The 24505-nt window shown below is 38.3% G+C and overlaps 1 protein-coding gene across 2 annotated transcripts in view; it reads right to left on the minus strand.

Moving 5' to 3' along the window:
• Positions 1-24505, minus strand: part of coro2ba (coronin, actin binding protein, 2Ba) — a 38763-nt gene that overhangs the window by 4532 nt on the left and 9726 nt on the right. The window contains exons 1-7 of one of the 2 annotated variants that reach the window (XM_017414171.3): positions 14487-14637; positions 10934-11134; positions 5200-5316; positions 4375-4524; positions 4027-4191; positions 1381-1497; positions 1191-1295 (exon numbers count right to left, since the gene is read on the minus strand). In XM_017414171.3, coding sequence (XP_017269660.1) covers positions 1191-1295; positions 1381-1497; positions 4027-4191; positions 4375-4524; positions 5200-5316; positions 10934-11134 — 855 coding nt within the window. In that variant the 5' untranslated portion in view covers positions 14487-14637. Of the gene's footprint in view, positions 1-1190; positions 1296-1380; positions 1498-4026; positions 4192-4374; positions 4525-5199; positions 5317-10933; positions 11135-14486; positions 14638-24505 lie in introns of those variants that run through there. The other variant, XM_017414170.3, reaches the window with a different exon arrangement.

Below are 24505 nucleotides of genomic sequence, written 5' to 3' on the forward strand. Positions count from 1 at the left end.
AAATTAATTAATATTTCAACAAATGCAAGAAAACCAATAAAGTGAAGAATTTTGGACAACAACTGATCTATAAAATGTGGCATAATTTTAATGCCACACTTTATTGATCAGATTTGTCTATTTTTGGAGTAATTTTATTTGACCAAATAAAAAAAAATTAGTTTAATTTTAATAAATGTATTTGTTTCTGTCTCTTGTGTACATTTCTCTGTTTGTGTTTTTTCCTTTGCCTTCTGCATTTGTAGGCTGTCTCAGTCTGTTATATTTAAGAAAAAGTTATATCAAATCTGTTCAAATTCCTCAATGTATCAATTCAGAATACAAAGACTGGCTAAAACTTTGCAAACCTCAAACCAAGGACAATTACAAAACTGCTGTTTGGAAAAAACCTTGAGTATTTTGATATGTATAACTTGAACGGCATCTTAAAGGCCAAGATCTCCTTTACTGATATGATTTAAATCAATGAAGGAGAAATACTCTAAATAGCCTAAATAAAAACTATGCATGATGTATGGCAGCCTCTGACAGACTATCTGCCTTTTTATCTAGGTGTTTATATTGAAAAAAACACTATTGAAAGGAGAAGCTACACTGAATTGGAAGGTCAAGCATATGAAAGATGGTTTTGATGGTTAAATATAATATAATATTACTAACTGTTATTTTATGTTTAGAGTTTTATGTTGGTTTACATTGAAATTCAGGTTATTATTTAAACCTGGCCTATGGCTTATTAAGTATTTTGTATTGATATTGGTATGAGATTGTTTTCATGTGAAAAGCAATAAAAAAGCGCCATTCTCCTTATTCCACTTGTGTTCCATACAATAGAGGTTTAATTATTTTCCTTTTTTAGTATCAGCTATAGCAGTTAATTTTATAAACAGTTAAATATAAACTATATGATTGTTCATTGTTTAGGAATACAATAAACAATCATAAATCACAAATAAATAAAAACAATATTGTTTCTTGTTTTAAAATACGAAACAATATTGTTTCTTTTACATTTTATCTTAAAATCTATGCACCTATTTTCTGCAAAATCTTAGCTAGTATTATGTTTTGCATCTGTTGCACTCCTTGTACAATTATTAACTTTTATCTTTCTTTTTTTTTTGCATTTCATAGTTAGTAAAACTGTGAAAAAGATAGTTTGTTTAATGCAAAAAGGGAGTGGTTCTGACCTTGCCTGCCAGGTACAGCATGTGTGTGTCAGCATCGTAGAAAGGAAACAACAGTCCTGAGAGGCCGTCGATGTCCTCCTCAACAAAAGGCATGGACAAGTCCTCCTACAGGAGGGGCAACAATACAGAGCGTTAAACACCCACTTGCTGTGTTGTAAGGAGCACGAGCCATATGGACGTGTTGCCTGACCTGATCCCAGAGAGCAATCTGCCGGGTGTTCCAGCGAGAAACCCCCGTGGTGAGGAGTCGCTTCATGTTGCCCAGGAAAACCACTCGGTTTACACGGTGGTTCTTGTAACTAGCTTGCTGGTGGAGAAACACACAGTGACAGAGTGAAGCTCGGGTCTGAGTGACAGATAATGCCCCTATAGGTTAACAGAATTCATTTAACTTAATGCTGCAATCAGGAAATGAGCCTTAAACACCAACAGAATCATGAAAATGAGTGTAAAAACTTCCCGTCACAGGATAAACACGCAATCTTCTTACCCAAATAGCACCACAAAAACAAAACAGATATTTGTTGTCACCTGAAATCATTGAGCATTTTTGTAATTTCCCTCTTTTTTTCTGCTTCTGCTGTCGTGATTTGATCACCTCCACTCAATGCAGCAGGAGGGAAGCACGTGGATTTAATCAGAACATGTTTTTATATTATTTTTCTTGCCTCTATTTGACAGCCCCACAAAAAGCTGAATTCATTTCAGCCAACTAGAAGTGACACCAAGCAGGAGGGGAGGATTTGTTTACTTAAAACGGAAATAAAAATGTTTTTTCTGACCGAGAGGTGTCACATTAAAACCAGGAAGATCTGTGAGAAGCACATGTTTTTTTGTGTGTCGTTAATTGTTGAGAAGATAAATGCAACACAGATCAAAGGTATTAATAACATGTTGATGAACGCACAGCCTATAAGGAAACATTTAGCAGATTTACTGACTTCATTTATTCATTTAAGTCTTTATTGCTGCTTGGTCTTAAAACAAAGCTGTCTGTTTGTGTCAGTCACATGGTCATTGTGAGTCTAGGCACCATTGATGACACTGAGCAGATGTGTGCTCCAGCTCATACGTTGTTTAAATCGGTGAATCGCAAGTCTTTCACGCTGCCGCTCCCTTTGGAGAAAGAAATATTTCCAACAAGCCTAACAAGACAAAAACAAAATGAGTTCACTGTAAGATTTTCTACTGCCATTTTCCCTGGCTAATAAAAAGTAAAAATGTTTGGAGAAAGAGAACAGGAGGCTTTTTATTTTGCCTGCTTGTATCCCAGGAGTCTTTGTAGTTCATGGACTTCGTCAGAGACTTATTAGTTTATAGAGGACATCACTGCTCTGGTTGCTGCTCACCATGGATCTGTTTGACCTGCTTCCATCAGATTTTTACTACTGATTGTTAAGAAGAAGCAAATTCTTTTTATGCTCACGTGCCTTCAAGCTTTTCTTTTCTTTTGCAGCCTAGAATGCCGCATTTGGCTTTAAATGAGTCTTATAAATGAAAAATAGTCCAAACTACAAGGGTGTGTCTGCACTCTTTTGACCATATAAAGCACTGCCATTTTAAATTATATTATATAAATACAATGGATGAATTAGATGAATTTGTTGCTTTCAAATTCCATCCATCTATGGATTTTCCTCTGCTTAACCACAGTCGGGTCACAAAGGCAACAGGTTCAGGTTTAGTTTTGTGTGCCCTTTATTTGTTTCCCATAGGAGAAATTTAGTCTTGGACAAAAGGGCAATGCTCCAATACAGTACAGTAATAAAGACATATAAATACAAAACAGTACAATAAAAAAAATCATCACACAAACCTAGGAAAAAGAAAAACACCTTGGCCTGAAAAACCTCCCATCAATGAGCTTGACAGAGAGGGGGGATGAGCGAGTTTTTGAAATGATTGTGCTTAGAGGAAGGGTACCTACAATCACCAGGTTAAAGATCTGGGATTTGGATTTAACTGTCAGGTTTCCAAACCAGATGGTAATACCTAAGTATCAGCTTAGATACACTGTTGAAAATTACCATAATCTTGGTACACACACCAAGGAGATAAAGTGGTCTCAAAAAGTGGAAGAGCTGCTGGATTCTGGTACAAACACCTGCCACCTGTGTGTGCCAACTAAGGTCACTGCCAATGTATGCACTTAAATATTTTAAAGAAGTGACCTGATGGTGGAAATCCAGACATGTTTTCTCTACCAACACACTCCAGCTCCTTCTGGGGGATCCCAAGGTATAGAAAACCCCTCCGAAGAGTTCTGACTTGGAGGTTTCCTTCCAGTTGGAGGTGCCCAGGAGCCTTCCTTATCAGATGTCACTTCAGCTAACTTCTTTTGATTCGAGGAAGCTGCAGCTCTGCTCCAAAGTCCCCCTGGATGACAAAGCTCCTCACCTTGTCTCTAAACCTGACCACCCCATAGAGGAAGGACACTTTTAGCTGCTTGTATCCTGGATCTTGTTCTTTTGATCACGATCCTCACTTCATCACCATGGATTGAGGGCTGGAAAGTAGACCGACCAGTAAATTGAGAGCTTTGCCTTTCAGCTCAGCTCTTTTTTCACCACAATAGACAGGACTAACGCCCTCAATACTGTGGACTAGGACCTGATCAGCTGATCCAGCTCCCTCTCCAGTGTACCATCACTCATGAACAACACTTGAACTCCTCCACTTGAGGCAGAGACTCACCTCTAACCCAGAGGGAGGATTCCTTTCATTTTTTTCAGTTTTATTTCTGTAAGTATGGAAATTAGCAGTTGTTTCATATAGTATAAAAAGCCCTGCCAGTTTAGTTGTTTCTGTGATTTGCACAGTTTGACACAAGTCTCACCTGAAGGACGCTTCCAGAGCGAGGCTCAATGACCCGCAGCATCTTGTCTTTGCAGCTGGTGGCCAGCAGGCTGCCGTCTGTATTAAGGGACATGCTCAGGATGACGTCAGTGTGACAGTCGATCATTTTCACCGGCTCTCCAATCTCCAGGTTCCAGATCAGGATCTAACACACCGGGAGGGGTTGTTTTAAGCGCAGCTGTTAAATGGCTTTAATCACATTTGTCATTATGTAATTATCTGTGTTAAACTGACCCCAAGGTGTCTGTTGATCAAAAACAAATTTAATGCATTTTACTTCACTGCACTCATGATTCCAGTGTTATTCTGAGCTTGACTGGTGTGGTACCTTATAATCGTAGCCTGCACTGAAGAGGATGCCGCTGGCGGTGGGGTGCCACTCGATCAGACCCACCCGCCTGCTGTGACCATACAACTCCAGCACCGCCTCCGTCATGTTGCGCCTCAGACCCCCCTCTGGGATCTCCCATATTCGAACCTGCCACATTCACGTAGAAAGACAATGAAAGCACAAACACACCTTCACACTTCTTTTCCCCATACAGTGGTTCTATTATTACTGCCATTTTGTTAGGAGGAATTTCATGCTTTCCTTTCTTTTCTTTTCTTTTTTTTACTGTAAACTCCAAACAAACCAAAACCAGCATAACACAATCAGAGATTTATTTGATCAAAAATAGCACAGCATATCAATGTAGCCCAGAGCATTAGGATTAGACTGGATTACTGCGAGGGTTAGAGGCTCTGCTGGACCAGATGATATCATCTTTAAACAAGTGCACGTACTACACAGGACACAAAGCTGAGTGACGTAACATGAGGGTGTGCTGGAAAAAATGCCCTTGAAGGATTTGCTTTTATGTGTCATGGAAGGAGGGAGTAACTGATTGGGATTTTGCTGTTTTTGTGTTGCAAAACCTTGTTTTTTTTAAAGGAATTTCAAGTTTGTAATGCACCATTTTACAGTCGTCGTGTCATAACAACACAAACCAGAACTGCGTCAGCAATACCCCCAACACGGCTCATGTACTCTGAGCCTCCAAACAAAACAAACTGGTTTCTTTACTCCTTTCTAATTTGTGTCATTATCAGCATAAATATCTGTTTTTTTAAATTTGTTTTCATATGAATAAAACATTTGTGGCTCACTCACCGAGGTGTCCTCAGAGCAGGATGCAATGATGTTTTCAAAGAAGGGATTCCACTTGATATCCAGCACATTGCCTTGGTGACCACACACCTTTGGGTAATGAGAGTCCAGACGGCCAGACTGAAAGAAGAGCCACAGAAAAGTTTTACTTCCTCTGTTTTAAGAACAATAACATGTAGGTGAAAGAATTACAAAGATTAGCCAACATCTAGAAATGCTTATGGAGATTAAACTGAGTGAGTGATGCCAATGTAATTATACACACACACTCACACACACACACACACACACGTTATGTCTCTCTATCTTTGCAGGGACTTTCCATTGACTTCCATTCATTTCTACACCCTAACTACAGCCTAACCCTGACCCTTACCCTAACCCTAACCATTACCAGTACTTACCTAACCCTAAACCAAACCTAAACTCAATTCACACCTTAGTCCTAAACCTAACCCATTACTGCAATGACCTGCTGAGTCCACAGAGGGGCACTGGCTCATAGCGGCCAATAACAGGCACCTTTTAGTGTCAGTCATGTTGGCATGAATATTTGATGCCTCTTCAGTCCACTGACCTCTTTTTTTATTTCCTCAGAGATTTGTGCAGCTGAATGGGGTTATACCTCTGTGACATGCGGCGTGTGTTTATGCGCGCTGTGCCCTCGCTGAACCCGGAACATCAGCTCGGGCTGCAACATCTCACTCTACTTTTGATCATATAAAGTGCATTAAAAAGGCAAGCATCTAGCGTCAGAGGGTGGTGGGGGGGGGAAACACACAATATGAATCTTCAAACTGCTTGTTCTGCTGAAAAGTTAAAACAATGCAGCAGTTTTATTATATACCTGCAAAATGTAAAAAATATAGATGCAACAATTCTGCTGCATTTGGAAAAAAATCCTTTTCTTAGGTTTGCTAAATCTGAGTCACAGTTAAAATTCATGTCAGCACAATCTCAGCAAGATTCAAACAACTAATAAATATGCACATTCACATTCATAAACATGTAAATAAAAATCTTTATGTAAGCTTAAGTATTTACATACTAGCTAAATTTTATTAGAGCAGAAGTCTAGAAATGGGGAAACTTTTTTTTATTTCAATGTATTCTAAAGACATAGGATTTGCTAACAAACTCAAAGGACAAAAAACGTCTTTAAATTCAGAATCACTAAGTTCAAATCCCATTTGTGAAGGAAACATTGAGTAACTAGAATCAGATTCAAAGAAAAAAACAACAATCATAGCTGCTCAGAAAGCCTACAGTTTAATTAAACCAAGCAAAATACATTATTTTAGAATAGATGCAGATAATAAGGTAAAAAATAGATTTAAATAAATTTCTTGTTATTGTTTAATAACTTCTGACTTCTTACGTAACTTGTATGGGAACAGATTTGCTCACACATGAAAAACAAGCTTGCAAACAGCCTTTCTAATCGATGGGATGTTTTAAAAATGACAAGCCAGGGCAAAACAAGCTCAAGTGACACATTTACCTTTTCTGCGAATGTTACAGCAACAGGCAGGCTTTAATGTCTGCCTCCTAACATGATTAAGACAGGATCTGAGTTAATAATGTGATGCTAATTACATCCTGAGACGTTGTGTCTGTTGAGAATATACTATGAGAAAATCTAATTCATTATGCAACATGGCCCTAACAAGAAGAACAATTAAAACAATAGAACTGTAGTAAATAACCACAGTTAAAGGGGGCATATTATGAAAATTATCCCCTTTTTTGTGCTTGTTAGTGTATATTAAAGTCTATAAAGTTACTACCAAACCAAAGACTTGTGAAAAACAACCCTTTTTGGGCCACCTGGATTTGACAGTATCTTATTCAGGTAGCTATTTGGGTTTACACTAAGTTTACACAAACTTTAACTCAACTTTAGTTATCTTGAACAATAAATCACTTGGACCTCACTGCAGCCTGGAAAGGGAAAGTGCAAACTTTTCTTGCTGCTCCATTTTCCTTTTAGCTGAAAATTATCATCACAAATTCACTTAGAAAAATAATCTAATGGTGCCCTGTCCTTACATTGTCTCTTGTTTTACATCTCAACTCGCAAATGTAACTTTTTGTTATTGGCATTTTTAGCTTTTTTTTCTGCCAGAAGACAGAATTTCCAATTTTCTATTTTTTGTCATTGAACTGAATGTCACTGAATGCACCATTAAGGATATGTTTTTAACAAGAAAACCCCTAAAAATAAGTAGTTACTGTTGTTCTAATGAGTCCATATAAGCACAACTTACTTTACCTTCTAAAATAATACAGAAAACAAAAAGGAGCAGACCAACACTGAAGCCCACATGTGAAGGACAAAATAATAGCTGGTTTAGTGTAAAAACCACCTTCACTGGCTGTTAGGTTACTAAGTATTTGTTCTTATATCCTGCTAATAACCTGCTCCTGTTGAACACATGACTCACAATGAGATCTCTAATAGATGGATTATTTCCAACTGTTCACAGAGAAAAGGCAAAGTTATTAAATCAAACATTATTTTTAAATATTTCCAGAGTCCAAACCATTTTTAGGATCATGTGGCCCATGAAGAGAAGAGGAGTGGGATTAAATGTGTCAATGCTTCTACTAAAGACAGGCCATATGAGAAGACCTGGGCAGTATAAGTTCAGTGGATGTCACAGAAATGTAGTCGATGTTTGGTCTTTTTTTTCTGAGAAGAAACCACTGTCTAATAACGTCCTGTGTCAGAACATCATCTTCTCTGAGCGGTTCCTTTCCTGAGGCTGTCATTGTGACGCAACTTTAACTGATTCCCACTAAATCGTTCATGAAGTCCCAGTGCTGCTCTGGGAATAAAGTACACCATTATATTTGCAGTGCATTTAAATACAATGCAAATATAATACATACTGAACTCGTAATACACAGAGTAATTCTTAGCATAAAAGGTTGCATATATTATATTCACGAGTGGCGTTTTCTCCATATGTCCTGCCACATTTATAGAGCTAAAGATAAAGGTGCTGAGTCAGGTTCATTAATTTAAACTGACTTCTCTGCTGATGTTACCTTGTATTAATGATGTACAGCCTGCTGTTGTGTTACATGTCTGACCTGGTGGAAGTACTGGACAGCAGAGTGACCTGATCACTGGTGCCATGTCTTAATGTGATGCAGGACATTGTAAACCCTGACCTCAGAGTGAAAGATGAAGGAAATAGATGGTACAAGTGACAAACAATGTTTGTTCATGAGTACAAGCTCTTGTAAAGAGTGTAATTAACCTTTCTGCACTGACTGGTTGTTTCATCTGCAAAATATCAGAAAAACATTTTCATTAAAACCCCACAAAGCCTAAATTGATGCTTATAGATGTCTTTTTTTTAAATGACAGCTTATATAAAAATTAATTTAGTTCGTATTCAATGTGTGCAAGAGATTCTGAGATTTGAACCATAGCTGTGGCAGGAATAAATTAAATCAGCAATAGTTAAAGTAATCATGACACACACAGACGTGTCCCTCTTTGTCTGAGGAGATGAAGGTGTTCATGACCTTGTGTGTCACTTTCTGTGTCCGTCTGTGCACCAGGTGGTGCCAGCAGTAGCGTGTCCACTCTCTGCTGGCTCTGTCTGTGGGTGAACATATGGCTGTCTTACCAGCTGTCATTATAATACATCAGACAGGCCGGTCCCTCACCGTGAGCCGGCCCCTGTTTACCAAAGGAAAAAGACGGAGCTTTTTCTAGAATAGCCAGTTTGCCCTTTGAAAAAAGCAGACACAAAATATTAATGCTAATTTCGTTTTATCTGCCTTCTTTAAAACTCCCAAAGTTCAAATTGATTTGTTCTTTGTCATGTCTGTTCTGGAGGATTATTAAGGTCAGCTTTGCTTTTTTTCAACAGCTAAAAAAGAAAAATAGTAACATTTTCAATATGCTTTCTCAATAAAACTATCATGCCCAGTATGAAGACTTATCTCAGAAACAAAAACTGATTTATTAAAACAGAAACAAAAAGGCAGCGAAACAATGAAGAAACCTATTCCAGAGGATCACAGGGCGACACCAGGAGCTAACCTGACTGTGGTGAAGACCAAACAACGAACCAGCGAGGATGAGACGGCACTGACTGAACATAAAGGGCCGAGGGTGAGCGGAAGATTGACTGCAGCTGGAGTGGCAGGTAACGGGAAACAGGTGAGGTGGGCGTGGCAGGCTGACTGGAAAACTAATGAGGAGATGAGCTGAGGAGGAATAAAACGTGGCACAAGGAACACAGAGGCCAAAGGGAGCAGAACAATACAAGAACGTATAATATTAAACACAGGGAATAAACTAATCACAAGGATCACAGGAAAATAAAGGCACAGCAACAACGATAAATGAAACAAAACACTCAGATCCTGACAAAAGTGAATGGTTGAATGGTCAGTTTCGTCTTTATCTGGATGTTTTCAAGTTTAGATTTAGTAGTTTTGTTGTTTTGACCAGAGGATTGTCCAAACAGCAGCTTTCATCATCACACAGACCCTTCATGAACACAAAGTTTAGTAAACGCCATTTTCTTAACTTGCAAATGTGAGATTGTCTGAGACTGTGAGTATGATCAAACTGAGTGTGAGGAGTCATGTATACACGTTATAAATGACGTCTAGTTTAAGTTAAACTTATCTATTAGTGAGATTAGGATATTTTTAATTTATCAGCTGTTTCAGTCCATTGATTTTAATTTGTGACAATAAAGAACCCTCAGCTGTGGTTTGACTGTCAGTAACTACTTTCTGTATAAAGCTGCTGTTTATAATAATTTTCATTTTTAACACATATTTTCTGACAACAAGACTCTGTCCCTCATATCCAGACTGAATCTTATACACTCAATGCATTATTATGTTATAAGTTTTCAGTTATCGGCTCTGGGGGGATTTTTTTCTTCTTTCCAGGCATGATGACTTTCTCTGTCTCTCCACACATGCAGTGTGTCATAAATCAACACGATGCCAGTAAGAATATGTTATAAAAAGCCACAGCTCCAAACAAAAGGAGTCCTGTAAACAAAGACTGTGGCATTTTCATTACCTTCAGACGTTTGTCCATTATCTGCGCTGCAGCCGCACCCGTTTTAATCTGAGTTCTGCAGACAACATCAAAAGCTGCTTCTCTTAAACGCATCTATATAAAAAGACTGGAGTTTTACAGCACTTTTCTACTAGATAAAGCATGCACAAATGTTGCCTTCCATTTAAAGTTCCTCATTAGAGGTGTTGGAACGGCATAATTTGGGGTTAACGTTAAACAATTAAGGCCTGCAAAGCAGGAGCCTCTTTATTGCTCCTATTGGTAACACAAAGCCTCTTAAAACTCTGACTTCAGATTCTGGCCTGAAGATTTAAGTCTGGCTGTGATTTCTACCTCTGGATACAGTTTGGGCTTTATTTGTTTGGAAAACAGTTTGTCTGCTTATAATGTTGTGAAAAAAGCTGTGATTAAATGTAATTTTATGCGAGAAAAGCTCCACAAAAAGAAAAAAAAACAAAACAGAACAAGACACTGTGCATCATAATCCTATACTGTCCTATAGAAAAGGAACCATAACAATCACTTTTCCAACAGCTACCTGTTTGGACACAGTGATAAAAACTTATGTAATAAGTCCAGTTATGATTACAACCCCCCAACAATCAGCAAAAAAATAAAAAAGTTTGACCTGCATGTTTGATTTCAGGCCTTTGTTTCTAAAGTGAAGGAACTCACCTGGGACACAGGTATAACAATAAAAGAGCCTCCTCCGGCACTCTCTGTGACGACAGCCACGAACTTGGAGTTGACGGCGCAGAAGTGGTTGTCATGGACGTTCTTGGTGACAGGGACGCCATCGAAGCAGTGCTCTCGATTGGCGACTTTCCCATAAACGTTTCGAAACTTGGAGCTTCGGTAGGTTGGGCGCCATGACATCTAAGAGAGGGGGAGAGAAAATAAACAAAACATGGTCAACTTAAATACCTAATAGCCTGATTGTGATGGCACGAACAAGCACTGGAAACATGTTTTAGAGACAAAACTGAACTTACATTGTTTGTTTAGTAAAGAAACAATTTTAAACCTGAAGATAAGTTTGATGTAACACAAAAGGGAAAATGATCTTGAAGTTTATGGATTTGTTTTTTGATAAAACTAGCAATACAAAACAATGAAAAACTTTGTTTCCTTCTGTGTGACATAACTATTTCTTTTTGCAAAATGTTAGACGATAGATATACTTTTGCCAACATCTGTCTGATATCGACTGAACTAAATAGCAAGTAAAACCAAACAGACTGTTGTCATATCAATACAGATTAGCAAAACTAGACAAATAAAATTCCCCCAAATTCAAAAAAGTTAGTCTAAATTGTAAATAAAAGCAAAAAACAATGATTTGCAAATCTCATAAACCCATATTTTATTCACTGTAGAACATGGTAAAAGTATCAAATGTTTAAACTAAAGAATTGTACCATTTTTTTAGGAAAATAAGTGGTACAAATAAGAAACAAATGGAGGGACATTTGTGACTTATTAGGTCAATTAACAACAGGTTAATAAGAGGACTGGGTATAAAAGGAGCATTTTAGAGAGGCTGAGTCTCTCAGAGGTAAAGATGGGCCGAGGTTTACCATTCTGTGGAAAACTGGAGCTAAAAGTAGAGCAACAATTTCAGAATAAAGTTTCTCAGCTGAAAATGGGAAAGACTCTGAGTATCCCATCATCTACAGTTCATAATATCATCAAAAGCCTTAAAGAGTCTGGAGAAATCTCTGTGTACAAAGAACAAGTCTAAAGCCAACTCTGGATCTTTGATCCCTCAGGCAGCACTGCAATAAAGACAGGTCTGATTCTTTGCTGTGCCATCCATAAATACTGGCTAAAGCTCTATCATGCAAAGAAAAAGCTTTATGTGAAATACTACTGTCTTCTCTGGGCCAAAGCTCATTTTAAATGGATCAAGGCAAAGTGGAAACCTGTTTTGTAGCCAGACAAATTAAAATTTTACATTGTTTTTGGAAACCATGTTCTCCATACTAAAGAAGAGAAGGACCACCCAGCCTGTTATCAGCACACAGTTTAAAATCCTGCCTCTCTGATGGTATGGGGATGCAAGAATGGGACATTCCCTCCAAAACCTCCAGGAGCTGCTCTCCTCCTCAGCTCCTAGATGTTTACAGACTGTTGTTGAAAGAAGACGAGGGAAACATGCTTGTGTTGCTGTCATAAAATTTTAAATTGCATTTTTTTTCCCCCTAAAAAAATGATACATTTTCTTAGTTTAAACATTTGATATCTTTACTATGTTCCATTGTGAATATCATATTTTACACAACGTCCCAAACCTTTTCGGAATTGGGTTGTACGTTTTCTTGCACGGAGCAAAACATATTTCTGTCCAAATTACTTTGTTCTGAACATCATAGACTTGTGATCATGAAAAAAAAACCCAAAAAAACAGAAAACAGTCAGTCTGATGTCACATTCCCTTCCTCCACAGGGTGGGCAGTCCCATCTGTGCAGACATGATAGCAGTCGCACATGTGGTAGCTGGAGTTCATCCAAACTCTTGGGTGGGAGACGTTTAAAGGGTGAAAATTTTTCGGAGGCTATTTTAGGCGGCCTTAAAGACTATGTTTATTGTGTCAGGAAGGAAACACAGTGAACCAGACAATTCCTCGAAACAAGTAAATCACAAAGAAAAACAGAAAAGAGTCATTTGTTTGATTGTTTGTCTCTATCATGTAAAAGAGAAAACACAGCAGAAGAGAAGAGTTTGTGTTTAATTCAAAGGCTCGTTTTTTTGATATTGTAAATTCAACGACAGAGCTCTTAATTGTTTGGTTTCAGCTGGCTCGGCCGCATTTAACATCTAAAAGACTTTTGTTTTACCAAGTTACAGAAGCTGAGGGGATGCCCTGCTGTTGCTGCACTTTGAGACATTTTCTGAAACAGGAATTTATTTTCCAGCGACACAGTATCGGTATGTGACAGGGAACTGTTAGGAGAAGATTTATTCCTCTCGTCAGATCAGTGGCAGCAGTGCCGGATGACATCAGGCAATCCTCTATTCAGCATTGTTCTGCAGATAAGGAGGTCAGCTGCTGCTGGTGGGAGGCGTGTGCTACACGCAAACAGAAAACATCCTCTGACCGTGCTGCTGTCGTCTCACAGCAGACTGGAGAAACCTGATGAAGCAGGGGACAGGAATCACTTTGCTCCTAACGTGACCAAGGACATTTATTAATTAAGAGCCTAGCATTCCTTGAAGGATTGCCTATCCCCCATCGCCTTTCATGTCCGAGTTTAAAATTACAATAATTTGGTGTCAACAATGATGGACTTGTAGACTGTCCTGTGAATGACTCTCAGCTACAATCAGACCAAATGTTAGCACAATTTCTGTAAAATTGACTGGGTTTTTGTGCTGCTTCTTTTATTTTAAGGTCAGTCATCTGTAGCAGACATCTTGAACTGGATCAGATCCAAAGGATAATCAGTTGTAGATATACTTAAAATAATTATTTCCTGAAAGTTTCATTAAAATCCGTCCAGTGGTTCATTAGATATTTTGCTAACAGACAGACAGAATTGCCTCTAATTAGTTAAGGGTAAAAATGTCAAACAAAAACCTCATAGGTGCTCAGAATATGTGTTGAGGATCAGTCTCGGCTACTGCCACACTGAATTTTAGGTTGACATCTGTGAAACTGACCGAGTTATAAAAATTTTTGAGTTTTCCAATGTTCCTATGGCGGCCTACATGCTGTATGTCCAGTAAGCGGCACACAAACATCTCAAGTCATCTGCTCTGGAGCCCTGTCTGTCTGAGCAGCATAATGGCAGCTTGTTAAAGAATTAATGAAGAACAGAGGAGCAGCAGAAAGTGGCCTGAGGGACAGTCGGAGGAGACGGACACAGCTTTGAGTTCTCCTCACAAGGATGCTCATTCATCGCTCAGGCAGTTTCTGGCACAGAGAGCCGCTCTGTTTCAGCGGGTCTTCTCCATCTCACGAGGGTTTGCAGCACAACAGCGCAAAAAAACACATCACTGGCATGCACTTTCACAAAAAAAAAAAAAAAAAAAAACCCAGAGAGGGTGACTTTGCAGCTGGCTCATCATAAGACTTGTGAGCTGTGTAGCTTGTTGCGCAGCCCGAGGCCTTTCAAACTTTGCAGACAGATTTTGCTTTTGAATGTTTTACAAACAAAACCAAATGCGTCAGAACCTCCCTCCCTCAGACTTCACACACCTGACGCAGCACTGAAGCTGTCACCTTACCTTACAAGTGTCCTTAAAGAGACACTTCAGTCTTCAGTCAGACTGCAAACATCCAGCCTTCTTTATACAGGAGCTGCTGGGTCTCCTCTCTTCCTTCCTTCTTTTACAAATGCACGAAGACGGCCTGCGTCTGCCTCCCACCCTCTCCTCCTCCTACCAGTCCTGATAGCTGCAGGGCTAAACTCCCCCTCCTCCCCCTCCTCCCCTCTTCCTCTTACCCCTCGCTCTCATCCTGCCACTCAGTTGGTCCTCTGCATCTCTTGTCTCCCTTCAGTCCAGTCTCCAGCAGAGGAGCAGCCATTCATCCTCTTTCCTCTCCCACCCACTGCTTGTTTGGAATCACAAGGCCTTTCTGGCTGATTTCCAGAACCACTATGGCTTTTTCAGACCTTCTCTCTCAGCAAATCTCTAAAGCTACACTCTTCGGTCCAACCTTCGGTGTTACCAGAATATCTCATAAACCATTGGATGGAGTTTAATGAAACTTTCGGACAGTAATCATGGGGTGTACATCTACAACTAGAATCTCTTCTAAAGTCAACCCAAATATAAGATTGCCACCACAGCCAACCAACCCTAAAAACAGAAAAAAATGGCTATAACTGAGTCCGTTATGCAGACGCTGAGCTAAAATTCAATGTGGTAGTAGCTGAGAGTCGTTAACAACACAAACTGGGTGTGACGTCTCTCAGTATCCCATGAGATTTTGCATAGTGCAATGTTTGAAGTTTGCCCAAAACACCTACAGCTCCATCATTTCTCATCATTAGATCTTAGTTTAAAACTCTGGCCTGAAAGGCGGAGGGCGATATGCAACCCTTCAAGGAAAACTAGGTCTTTAATTATAATATGTATATAAAGGTGAGGTAAAAATTAGCATTCTGAATTTTGAATGCACACTTTCAGATTGTGCTGAGCATGAAAAGTGTAAGTTTTAGTCAAGAAAAAAAAGCCCAATTTTTACATAATAAATAATGATTTTTGTACAGGTTTCTATTGTACATCTCAATAATGATAAATAATTAAAAAAAAACACTAAATTTTTTTTTTTTACTAAAATCAAATGTAAATACACATTGCATCTGTAGTTTTTGCCAGCCTCTATGTGCTTCTGAAATAAAAGCCCTAAAGCAAAGGCACTTTCACCTCATACAAGCTTCAGAGACAAAAACCCAGTCAGGTCAATATTCTGAGGCAGGTGTTGTGCTGAAAATTGAGTCCCTTGGGGTCTGTCTAAGATGGGCCCTTCAGGGTCACTGTGGAGATGTTATTTTATTTGTTTGCCTTGGAGAGGACGCATGTGTTGCACCTTTGTGCTGATTTCCAGACCTGTATCCATGTTCATGTGTTGTCTGTTTGAAACAGTATTGATTTACTTGAATAGTCGTGTTTTTAGGGATCTGCACTCCAGTGTTTTTTAAATGTTGCTTCAAAACATTGCTGCTGTTAGTTGCATGTTACGTTTCTTGACTATTTTAAAGCTTTTAAACCTTTCTTTTTATTTTAGAGCAGAAAATGGTTCTTTCTTAGGTTTAAAACATCTATTAAAATATAAAACTACCAAACTTTTGCAATTTCCAAAAGCGTATTATTTCCCACTACACTGCAGCCAAGCATGCCCTTTGTTTTCAAACCATACAGCCGATGGTGTCATACGGACTCATTATAAATCTCAAGAAAAAGCCAGTCAATCGGCACCAAATCAACATAAAAGGGTTAAATTGTTCTAATCAAAATTCTATTAATGCTGGTGCCAAACGAGGAAGTGCATCCATCTGAGCTCACATTCAGCAGATACAAAAGGGAAATCTGCAGGGCGACTTCGAGTCATGTCAGTCAGTCTCAGTCATGTTCTGTCCTTTGTTCTTCTTCTTTGGCACCGACACCGAACCGTCATTTCAATAACTCCCCATCTCGGCAAGAAGCAACTTTCACAAAAGCACAGACATGCAGCATCTCACTGGCCAAATTTTCCCTCTGTGTGAAGTGGGCCCTGAGATTTCTGAATCACACAGGAAGTATCACAGCTGAAAGTGCTACAATGGCTTCTACACTGCTATGGCCGTGCCTGATGGGATGCTGACAGATACGAAAGGCTGTTAGGAAGGTGAGGATGATTAAAGCAGAGTATTTTACAAGCTATCGGGACACAGCATCCTCTGATCACTACAGCTATATTCACATCATGGGTCATTTATAGCGTTAAGCCATTTGACTGGACTTGCGTTTGTGTGCCAACATGCAGGCACAGGAGGAAAATCAATTTATTTGCAGGGTTATGTCAGTCATTGATGAAATGCCCCTGTTCAGTATAGACTTTTCCCCTTCTGACCTTAGACTGCACAAACTAAAGCAAATAACTTCACTGAGGTCAAACTTGTACCAAATAAAACAGTGATTTTTTTAAAGCTTTACAGCTATTTCTTTTAAAAACTAGCTTTACCTTTAAATCCAGATTTGTTTTCAGCTTTTAGCTTCACTTACAATTGCTTTTGTTTATTTTCTAAAGTATGCTCAAACAATGATGATGAATAAAGCAATACACTTTGGACCAAAAGTTTGTTTTATGCAAAATGTTACCATTGTGCTGTGATATTTAGAAAATATTTAAGTATTTAGCAGAAGAAGAAAAAAATCAAATAGTTTTTAAAAAGGCCTGTTAGCACTGTTAACCCTCCGGAAACACTCCTCTTCTTCTAACAATCTAATTAACATGTCTAACCAACACACAAGTATGCTTCATTCGCTTCAAAATACTTGGACTGAGTTGATTAAAGTGTTGTGGGAACTGAAGACGGCCAGAACCTGATGACTTCATATCATGGCAAGCTAAAGCCAGCAGAAGTAAAAGAAAACTATAATAAACTCTAAAAAAATGTGCAGTCGGTAAAGAAGCAGACTCATGGCAAGGTGCGCTTCCAAGTTTCCACGAGAGAAAGTGAGAGTGAGAGAGAGAGAAAGCTGCAAGCCTCCCTGCAGGCCACATCAGCTGAAATGCAAAAAAGGCTGATGCAGATGAACCAAATTTTTCCTGAAGCGTCTGCAAACAGATGCGGGCGTATTTAACAGAGCGGCAGCTGTTAGTAAATAGCAAGTGGAACAAAGCTGAAGAAAATAGTTGACAGAACTGATCTAGCAGCTCGGTGTGAATAAATTCATATGGAATTTTTGTCAAGCTTTCCAGACGGCCAGTTCAGGAATGCTGGAAAGCTTTTTTTTATTTTAAACACAATAAGTTGAAAGGAAATTTCACAGTTTGACCTCCACCAATCCACTAGATTTACCTGACTTTGCAGAAAAATAATTAACTTTATTGACTCCATTTTTGTTGTCATCTTATTAGGAAAATTAAACACAGTGAGCGAACAAAACACACCCAGTTCTGTCTGAGTTTTGGAGTATCTGTTCATGATGCTCTCTGGTATTGGAAACAAATGCATGAAGCTCCGCTAAGAGCAGCTCTTAGGACTTAAAACCGACCCATTAAGCAGCTGTAATGCAAAAAGCGCACTACCTAAGAAACTCTAAAAGCCTGCTGAAGGGCACTTATAGGTGGATGTAGAGACACAAGCAGGGATGGCTGTCCCGGAATCCATCCATTCAAAGTAGAAAGAGCTTGTTATCAGCAGCAGCAGGTAATAAAATTTCAGCTGATATATACTGTTTTACTTCTTAAATACTTGATAAGCTGAGTCTTTATCTGCGGCCCTCTGCTTAATGAAAACCTCAGATCCATTTAAACCCAAATTAGCGACGCATTTTCCCTTGTTGCACTTAAAAGGCTGGCGATGGAAAGCCTATATTAATAATGTCCCCTGTGTTTGCCTCTTCTTTTCCCCAAGGAATGTCCGCCTCGTGCTTTTTGGAGCATGATGATGCAATCTGGGGCTCTACCCCTGAATGACTGAGGGGGTTAAACACAAGGTGAAAGCAAAGCCAAAGGGGAAGGCATATATATATATATATATATATATATATATATATATATATATATATATATATAAACAAAAAGGATTTGTGAGCCACATGTCAGCAAAAAGCAAATGCAGATAAGCAGAATGGGAGAAAAAAAGAATAGGGCGCTTCTGGTGTGAGATAAAACGATGAGGAGAGAAATAAGACAAAAAGAGGGCAGGATGGCTGATTGATTCAATATTTAAAGAAAAAAAGAAAGGAGGGCGGAGAGGAGGAGAAGAGGGAGCTTTTACCAGACATAGATTAACTCCCCTCTGTCAGCCCACCTGCCTGCTCTGCAGCACACACACACACTGTGCAAAGTCTTGAGCTATCCCTCATTTCATTATATTTGCTTCCAGCCAGCCAGCCTTTCTTCTCATTTTTAAAAGCGGTTTTTATCAGTAGTTCTTCTGGTTTTCTGATGGGTTTTCAAGGTCTTTCTTTGGTCTTCTGCTGTTTTTTTTCTCTCATTTTCAGTTCAGCACTTGACCTTTTTCAGAGGAATGTCTTGTTTGTTTTTGAAGCCACTTAACTCTGACCTGTTAGTCCTTCAGGCATAAAAAAGGCTCCTAAGCTCAAAAGATGAAACAGTTTTGTGTCTGCAGGTGTTTTGTTACTGAAACCTTGTCACAAAGAGACACAATTTGTCCCATTCCTCAAGTCGAGTCTGTGAAAATACCAAAGCTAAAGCTGTTCAACAGATACAATAGTTTAGCGCCAATAAGGTGATTTCCATAGTTATATTTGTTGAAAATGTGACATAATCAGCTGAAGGATGATGCATCTCTCAGGTCCTGTGTCAGGTCTTTGCTGGATTTTCTTTTCCTGTTTCTGTAAGACGTAATTTTCAGGTACTGTTCATCTGGTGTAGATGCTTTTTTTCAGGACTTACTCATCATCTCTTGCCACCCATTTATTCAGGTTCTTCACTTTTAAGCAGATTCCACACAGTACGCTATCATGTTCAGGTACAAGGACTGAATGGAAAATGAGCGGAAATGAAGCCAAAGTAAAAAAATAAATTAAGATCTTAAGATCTTCAGAAAACCTGACCACTTTTAAAAATTACAAGAAAGTATGATTCCTTTTTAAGCAATATTTACAAAATCAGGGATGAATAAAACTTTTGCACAGAGACAGTTTGCGAGGTAAATATTGATATCATATTTGGCTGATCATAGCACACAAACCTCGTCAGTGGGTCCAAAATGCAGAAGAAGAAGGAATATGTGTACATACTCCATCTATCCACAGATAGATGATTGAAATCTATCATTACAGTAAAAACACAGGAGGAGCTTTGGAATGGTTATGATTTTTAGATCTGTAAAGATACTGCATTCAGTCATTTCTGAAGGAGCTCATCAACCTGAGAGCTGGAAACATTGGTCATTTAACCCTGCAGAGGGCCGGAAGCCTGGAAATAAAGTCACTCATATACCAAAGGTGCAAATAGCACCTCTGTCTCATCTGACGCTGTAGCCTGAAGCAAACTGAAAGACGGTGGGTGGATGAGCTGTTTGCTTCATTGAACTTCTCTCTCTGTGTTGTCTGTGAGTTTACATAAGGCAGTTTTACATATAAGAAATAAAAGTTTTTGTATAACTGTTCGCAGCTTTTAAAGTAAGTCGAGCCACCCATTACAAGAGTCCTGCTTTTTTGCGCTTCTTAGATTGGGGTCTTGTAGCAGCAGGTTGCGCGGCCTGATGAGCCTCAGGGTTATGTTGAAAGGAGCTAAATGGCTTTGGTGGATCCTCCAAGGTAAAGAGGCCTGAGATCGTGATACAACAAATGCTATTTGATGTCAAGGAATAAGGGGATAAAAACAAATACTTTGAGCATGCCTCCAAAAGGAAAACTGGGTTTCAGGCAGACCATTAGTTAGAGATAGCATGCAGGACTGCTTCGCTGTGTTGCTCAGATGTGCAGGAGCCAGCTGAGTCCAGCTCCCACATGATCCAGATCGGTGGTTCTGTGCAGCTGAACAGCACCGGAAAATCAAAGTTAAATTATGGCCCTAAACCTTTTTTTTTAAGTTTTATTTTATAACTATATAACTAAACTATATTTCATTCATAGGTTTATTTTTAGATCAATTAATAGTTTATATTTTTAACAGGTATTGCATTCTGGTGTTAAAACTATTATGTATCCTTTGTTTTGTTCCTTACATAACAATGGGACACAATGCAACACATTTAAAAAACAAACCCAGAACAGAAGCTACAATATGGTGTAGATAACAAAGTATATTATAATACTGAGTTCAAAAGAATATTTGTAGTCCCTGATTTCTATATCATATTGTTATGTTATCAGAAGGACATTATATACTTGTGGATTTAGATGTATCAGAGCTATTTTGATAAGTATATTTCATTTAGATTACTGAATCTCTATGTTATGTCACCATCTGGGTCATGGAGCCATGCTGTGTCCGCGAGGATTTCCTGGAAGCTGATTGGCTCATGGGTCCAGCTGATGCAGGGTTGATAAATCCTTCATGTTCTGTGTTTCTCATTGTCACAACTTCATCAGACCTTTATACTCTGTTTGAACTTGTGTCCTTGCTGTAACAGTTTTTAAATAAATGCCACAAAAGACAATTCTCTTGTTTAATTGTTAAAAACCATCATTCTTTTATGAAAATCCACCACAATTTGGTGTCACTTATAGTGATTTACACAAACAGAAAACAACCCAAATCACTGGTTACTGCTTCTTGTGTTCTCATTAAAAAGTCTTCAATAAATTGATTTTTTAAATTTTTTTCACAAAAAGCTGCTTGTTCATCCAAATTGGATAAAGCGCAAAGCTTTGAAGTCCAGAAACGCAGAACCTCATTGTGCCAGGTGAATTTTCCCAACTGTATCAGCAACCAGATGAACCAAAGACCCTTGCGGTATCTAAAATTCTGTGTCTTTTCAGAAGACAAGAACATTGCAGACTGAGATAAAAGAGAAACATGCCAAGCATCTTCTGAGCCAAGGACGTCTACATTCCTCAGTTATTGGCTGAACCTAAGCTGCAACAATCTGCTGAAATACACACACTCCTTTTTATTTGGTCAGACAGCTTGAAGATAAAACACTGAAAGCATTAAATTAAAAAAGCTCACTAAATCTGTGCAACATATAATAGCTGCACAAGATATTCACTGTTTAGCACAACAAATAAAAATAGAAAAAATAGAAAATAAATAAATAAAAAGGCTTTAACAAAGGTTTCTTGATAAGGATTTAAATTGCTGTTTGCCTTTTCAACTCATGATATGCAAACATTTCACAGTACATGAAACTGTCACAAAAAATGATGTTTAAAACTTTTGTAAAGAGATGTTGAGTGCATTTAATCTGTAATATGCCAAGCAAAACATACGAGTTCGAACCACATCTAATTACAACATCTGAGATTATTTCATTTAATTTTAGAGTCACAGTCTGAACAGCCAATAAGTTGTAGGTAATAAAAAATTACAGTCAGGGTTCTAAATTTATAATATGATCCTTTTTTTATGATCCTTTTAATTTGAGAGCCTTTATTGAGACACTTCTGTGTTTTGTCTGATGTGGATAAATGCAGTTATTACGCATTCTGGACTGGTTGCAGTTATTAGTCTGATAACGATACCCAGAGCAATTAGAAAACTAATTTCCTGGTACATGAATCTTTAAATGACACCATCGTATTTGTGGACAAACTCAATTCTCTCTAATCTCTTCAGAGTTTCTTCTGTCCTGTTGGATCATTTGATAACTGTGGATAAGATGATAATAATGACATGCTTCTTTCAATAATTTAAAGACATGTCGCCAAAGATGAAAATGGGACTAAAATGCAATAATATAAGAAAGAGAATACCACAGTGGAGCATCTCTGTGCAGAATTATTATAATTTTGTTTTTGTTTCTGCAACACAAATTATGAATTTGTACCAGTGTATGGACGAGACACAACACTTGTACAATCTTTTAAATGCACCATTGCAAACTTTACAGTGGAGGAAGGTATATTCAAGATGTCCCTACATGATAGGACTCATGATGAAGATTTTCCACACATGTAAGCAGGTCGAACAGCAGTCAAAACACATGCACAAATGATTAGTAAAGATACAGTAACACCAACAACAACAAAAAAAAAAGAAATGGATGGATTAAATGAACAGGGAGTTGGTTTCCTTTTCTGTTGGAAGTTTCCTCTCTAATCAAAACAAAAAAACTCTCAACAAATTGTTTGATCGCAGAATGTTTGGGATCTTCACAATGCTGTCTACATATGTTAATAAAGAGAAAAGAAGAAATGTAAAATGTGCTTTTCCTGCTGGAAAAAAGACAGAAATAGTCAGCAAGATTTGCCTTTGCATCTACAGTGAATGTAAGTTTGTTAAGCCACCTTTCAGATAGCAGTATTCCCATTTGTAGTGGAAGGTTAATGTGTTTTTGTATTTGACCTAAATTAGAGATGCTCCAGTGTTGATGAGTTCACCACTCAGAGCTCAATTATGGTTTCTATTGTCGTTGTTATCTATGTGACACTTTATGTTCAAAATGATCAGTGTGTTTTGATGTTTAATAATATATTTTTAAGACATAATGGAGATCACAGAACAGGAGAGCTTTCTACTACATTACCACTCACGCACATATTTCCAGTTTGCTGCACCGATCCATCAATTACATGTCTGTCAATTGCATAGACCATCCAGCTGGCTCATGTGTCCCAGTTTAAAAGGCAGATTTTAAAACTCAGACCTATTTTCACTACCCTCTATGGAGGCAAATATTTAATTTAGTCTGTTTTTTTTTTCCACAATAGCGGCTCTAAGGGCACCATCTGTTCCCATCTGATTGTGTTCATTTCTAAAATTGTACTTTCATTCACTGTCACTGTTTCTGTGTGTCATAGCTCCTGTGTTACACTGTCCTGAATGAGCTGAACAGCAGTGGATTAAAGAAAGTGTAAAGGAAGTGATCTCTTTGTAACATTTTCATGTTCGTATTGGATAATTAGTTATTATTTGATGTTTTTTTATAAGAATATTGTCAGGGTTTCAAAATCAAATACAAGCTTTGAAGGTGTTCATAATATAAAAAAACTCTTTAAAGGCAGATGGGAGCCTGAGCCAAAACAGACAAAAGAGAGAGAAATCAAAACCAGAACTGCAGAGAGCTGCAAGATTTGAGTCTCATCCCTAAAGTAAAACCCTGCAACTAAACAAATAAAACCAGAACTGCTGGTAAGTCCAAACTCAGTCATTCACAGCTACCCATCACAATTTCAAAAAAGCCAATTAAACCCTAAAAACACATTATTTCTCTGGAGATGCATAAAGATAAACCCAAGGACTGATTTTTTTTTTTTTTTTTTTAATCTGTGCTTTTCTCCGCATCATTCCTCTCGTTCCTTGTCTTTTAGCTGTTATAAGTATTCATCAAACTCAGGATTTCACACATGCACCGAAGCCCTGAAATGTTCGAGATGTTCTAGCAGGGAGGTATGCGACAACAAGAATGTAAGCCACACTCGAGCCAGACTTAGAAAAAATTTTAAAAATTCAACTAGCCTGTTGGTAAAACAGTCAGATCACTGATGTGTGTACTGAAGAGTTGTTGCATAACACTCTTAATATCAGCCTATATGTTGTATTTTTTATTTTTATTTCCAGGTTGGGCTTGTGCTACAACATGTAGGCCCACTTACCCACCACTTAATGCTTTGAACATGTGTTTCTCTCTTCCCTTCTACTTCAGGTCCTTCTCACTAAACGTCTATGCAGATAAATGACCTGGCACATCAGCGCTGACCCAGGAATCCTCTCAGCTGCAGTCAGAACCCACAGTTGAGACGTTAGCCGCTGGAGGAAAGACACAGCTGGCTTTCAGCTGTTTTCATGGCAATAAGCAATAACATACAGGTGCTGGTCATAAAATTAGAATATCATGAAAAAGTAGATTGATTTCAGTAATTCCATTTAAAAAGTGAAACTTGTATATTATATTCATACATTACATACAAACTCATATATTTCAAATGTTTATTTCGTTTAATTTTGATGATTA

The sequence above is a fragment of the Kryptolebias marmoratus genome, linkage group LG15, assembly GCF_001649575.2.
Source record: "Kryptolebias marmoratus isolate JLee-2015 linkage group LG15, ASM164957v2, whole genome shotgun sequence".
Taxonomy (NCBI): domain Eukaryota; kingdom Metazoa; phylum Chordata; class Actinopteri; order Cyprinodontiformes; family Rivulidae; genus Kryptolebias; species Kryptolebias marmoratus.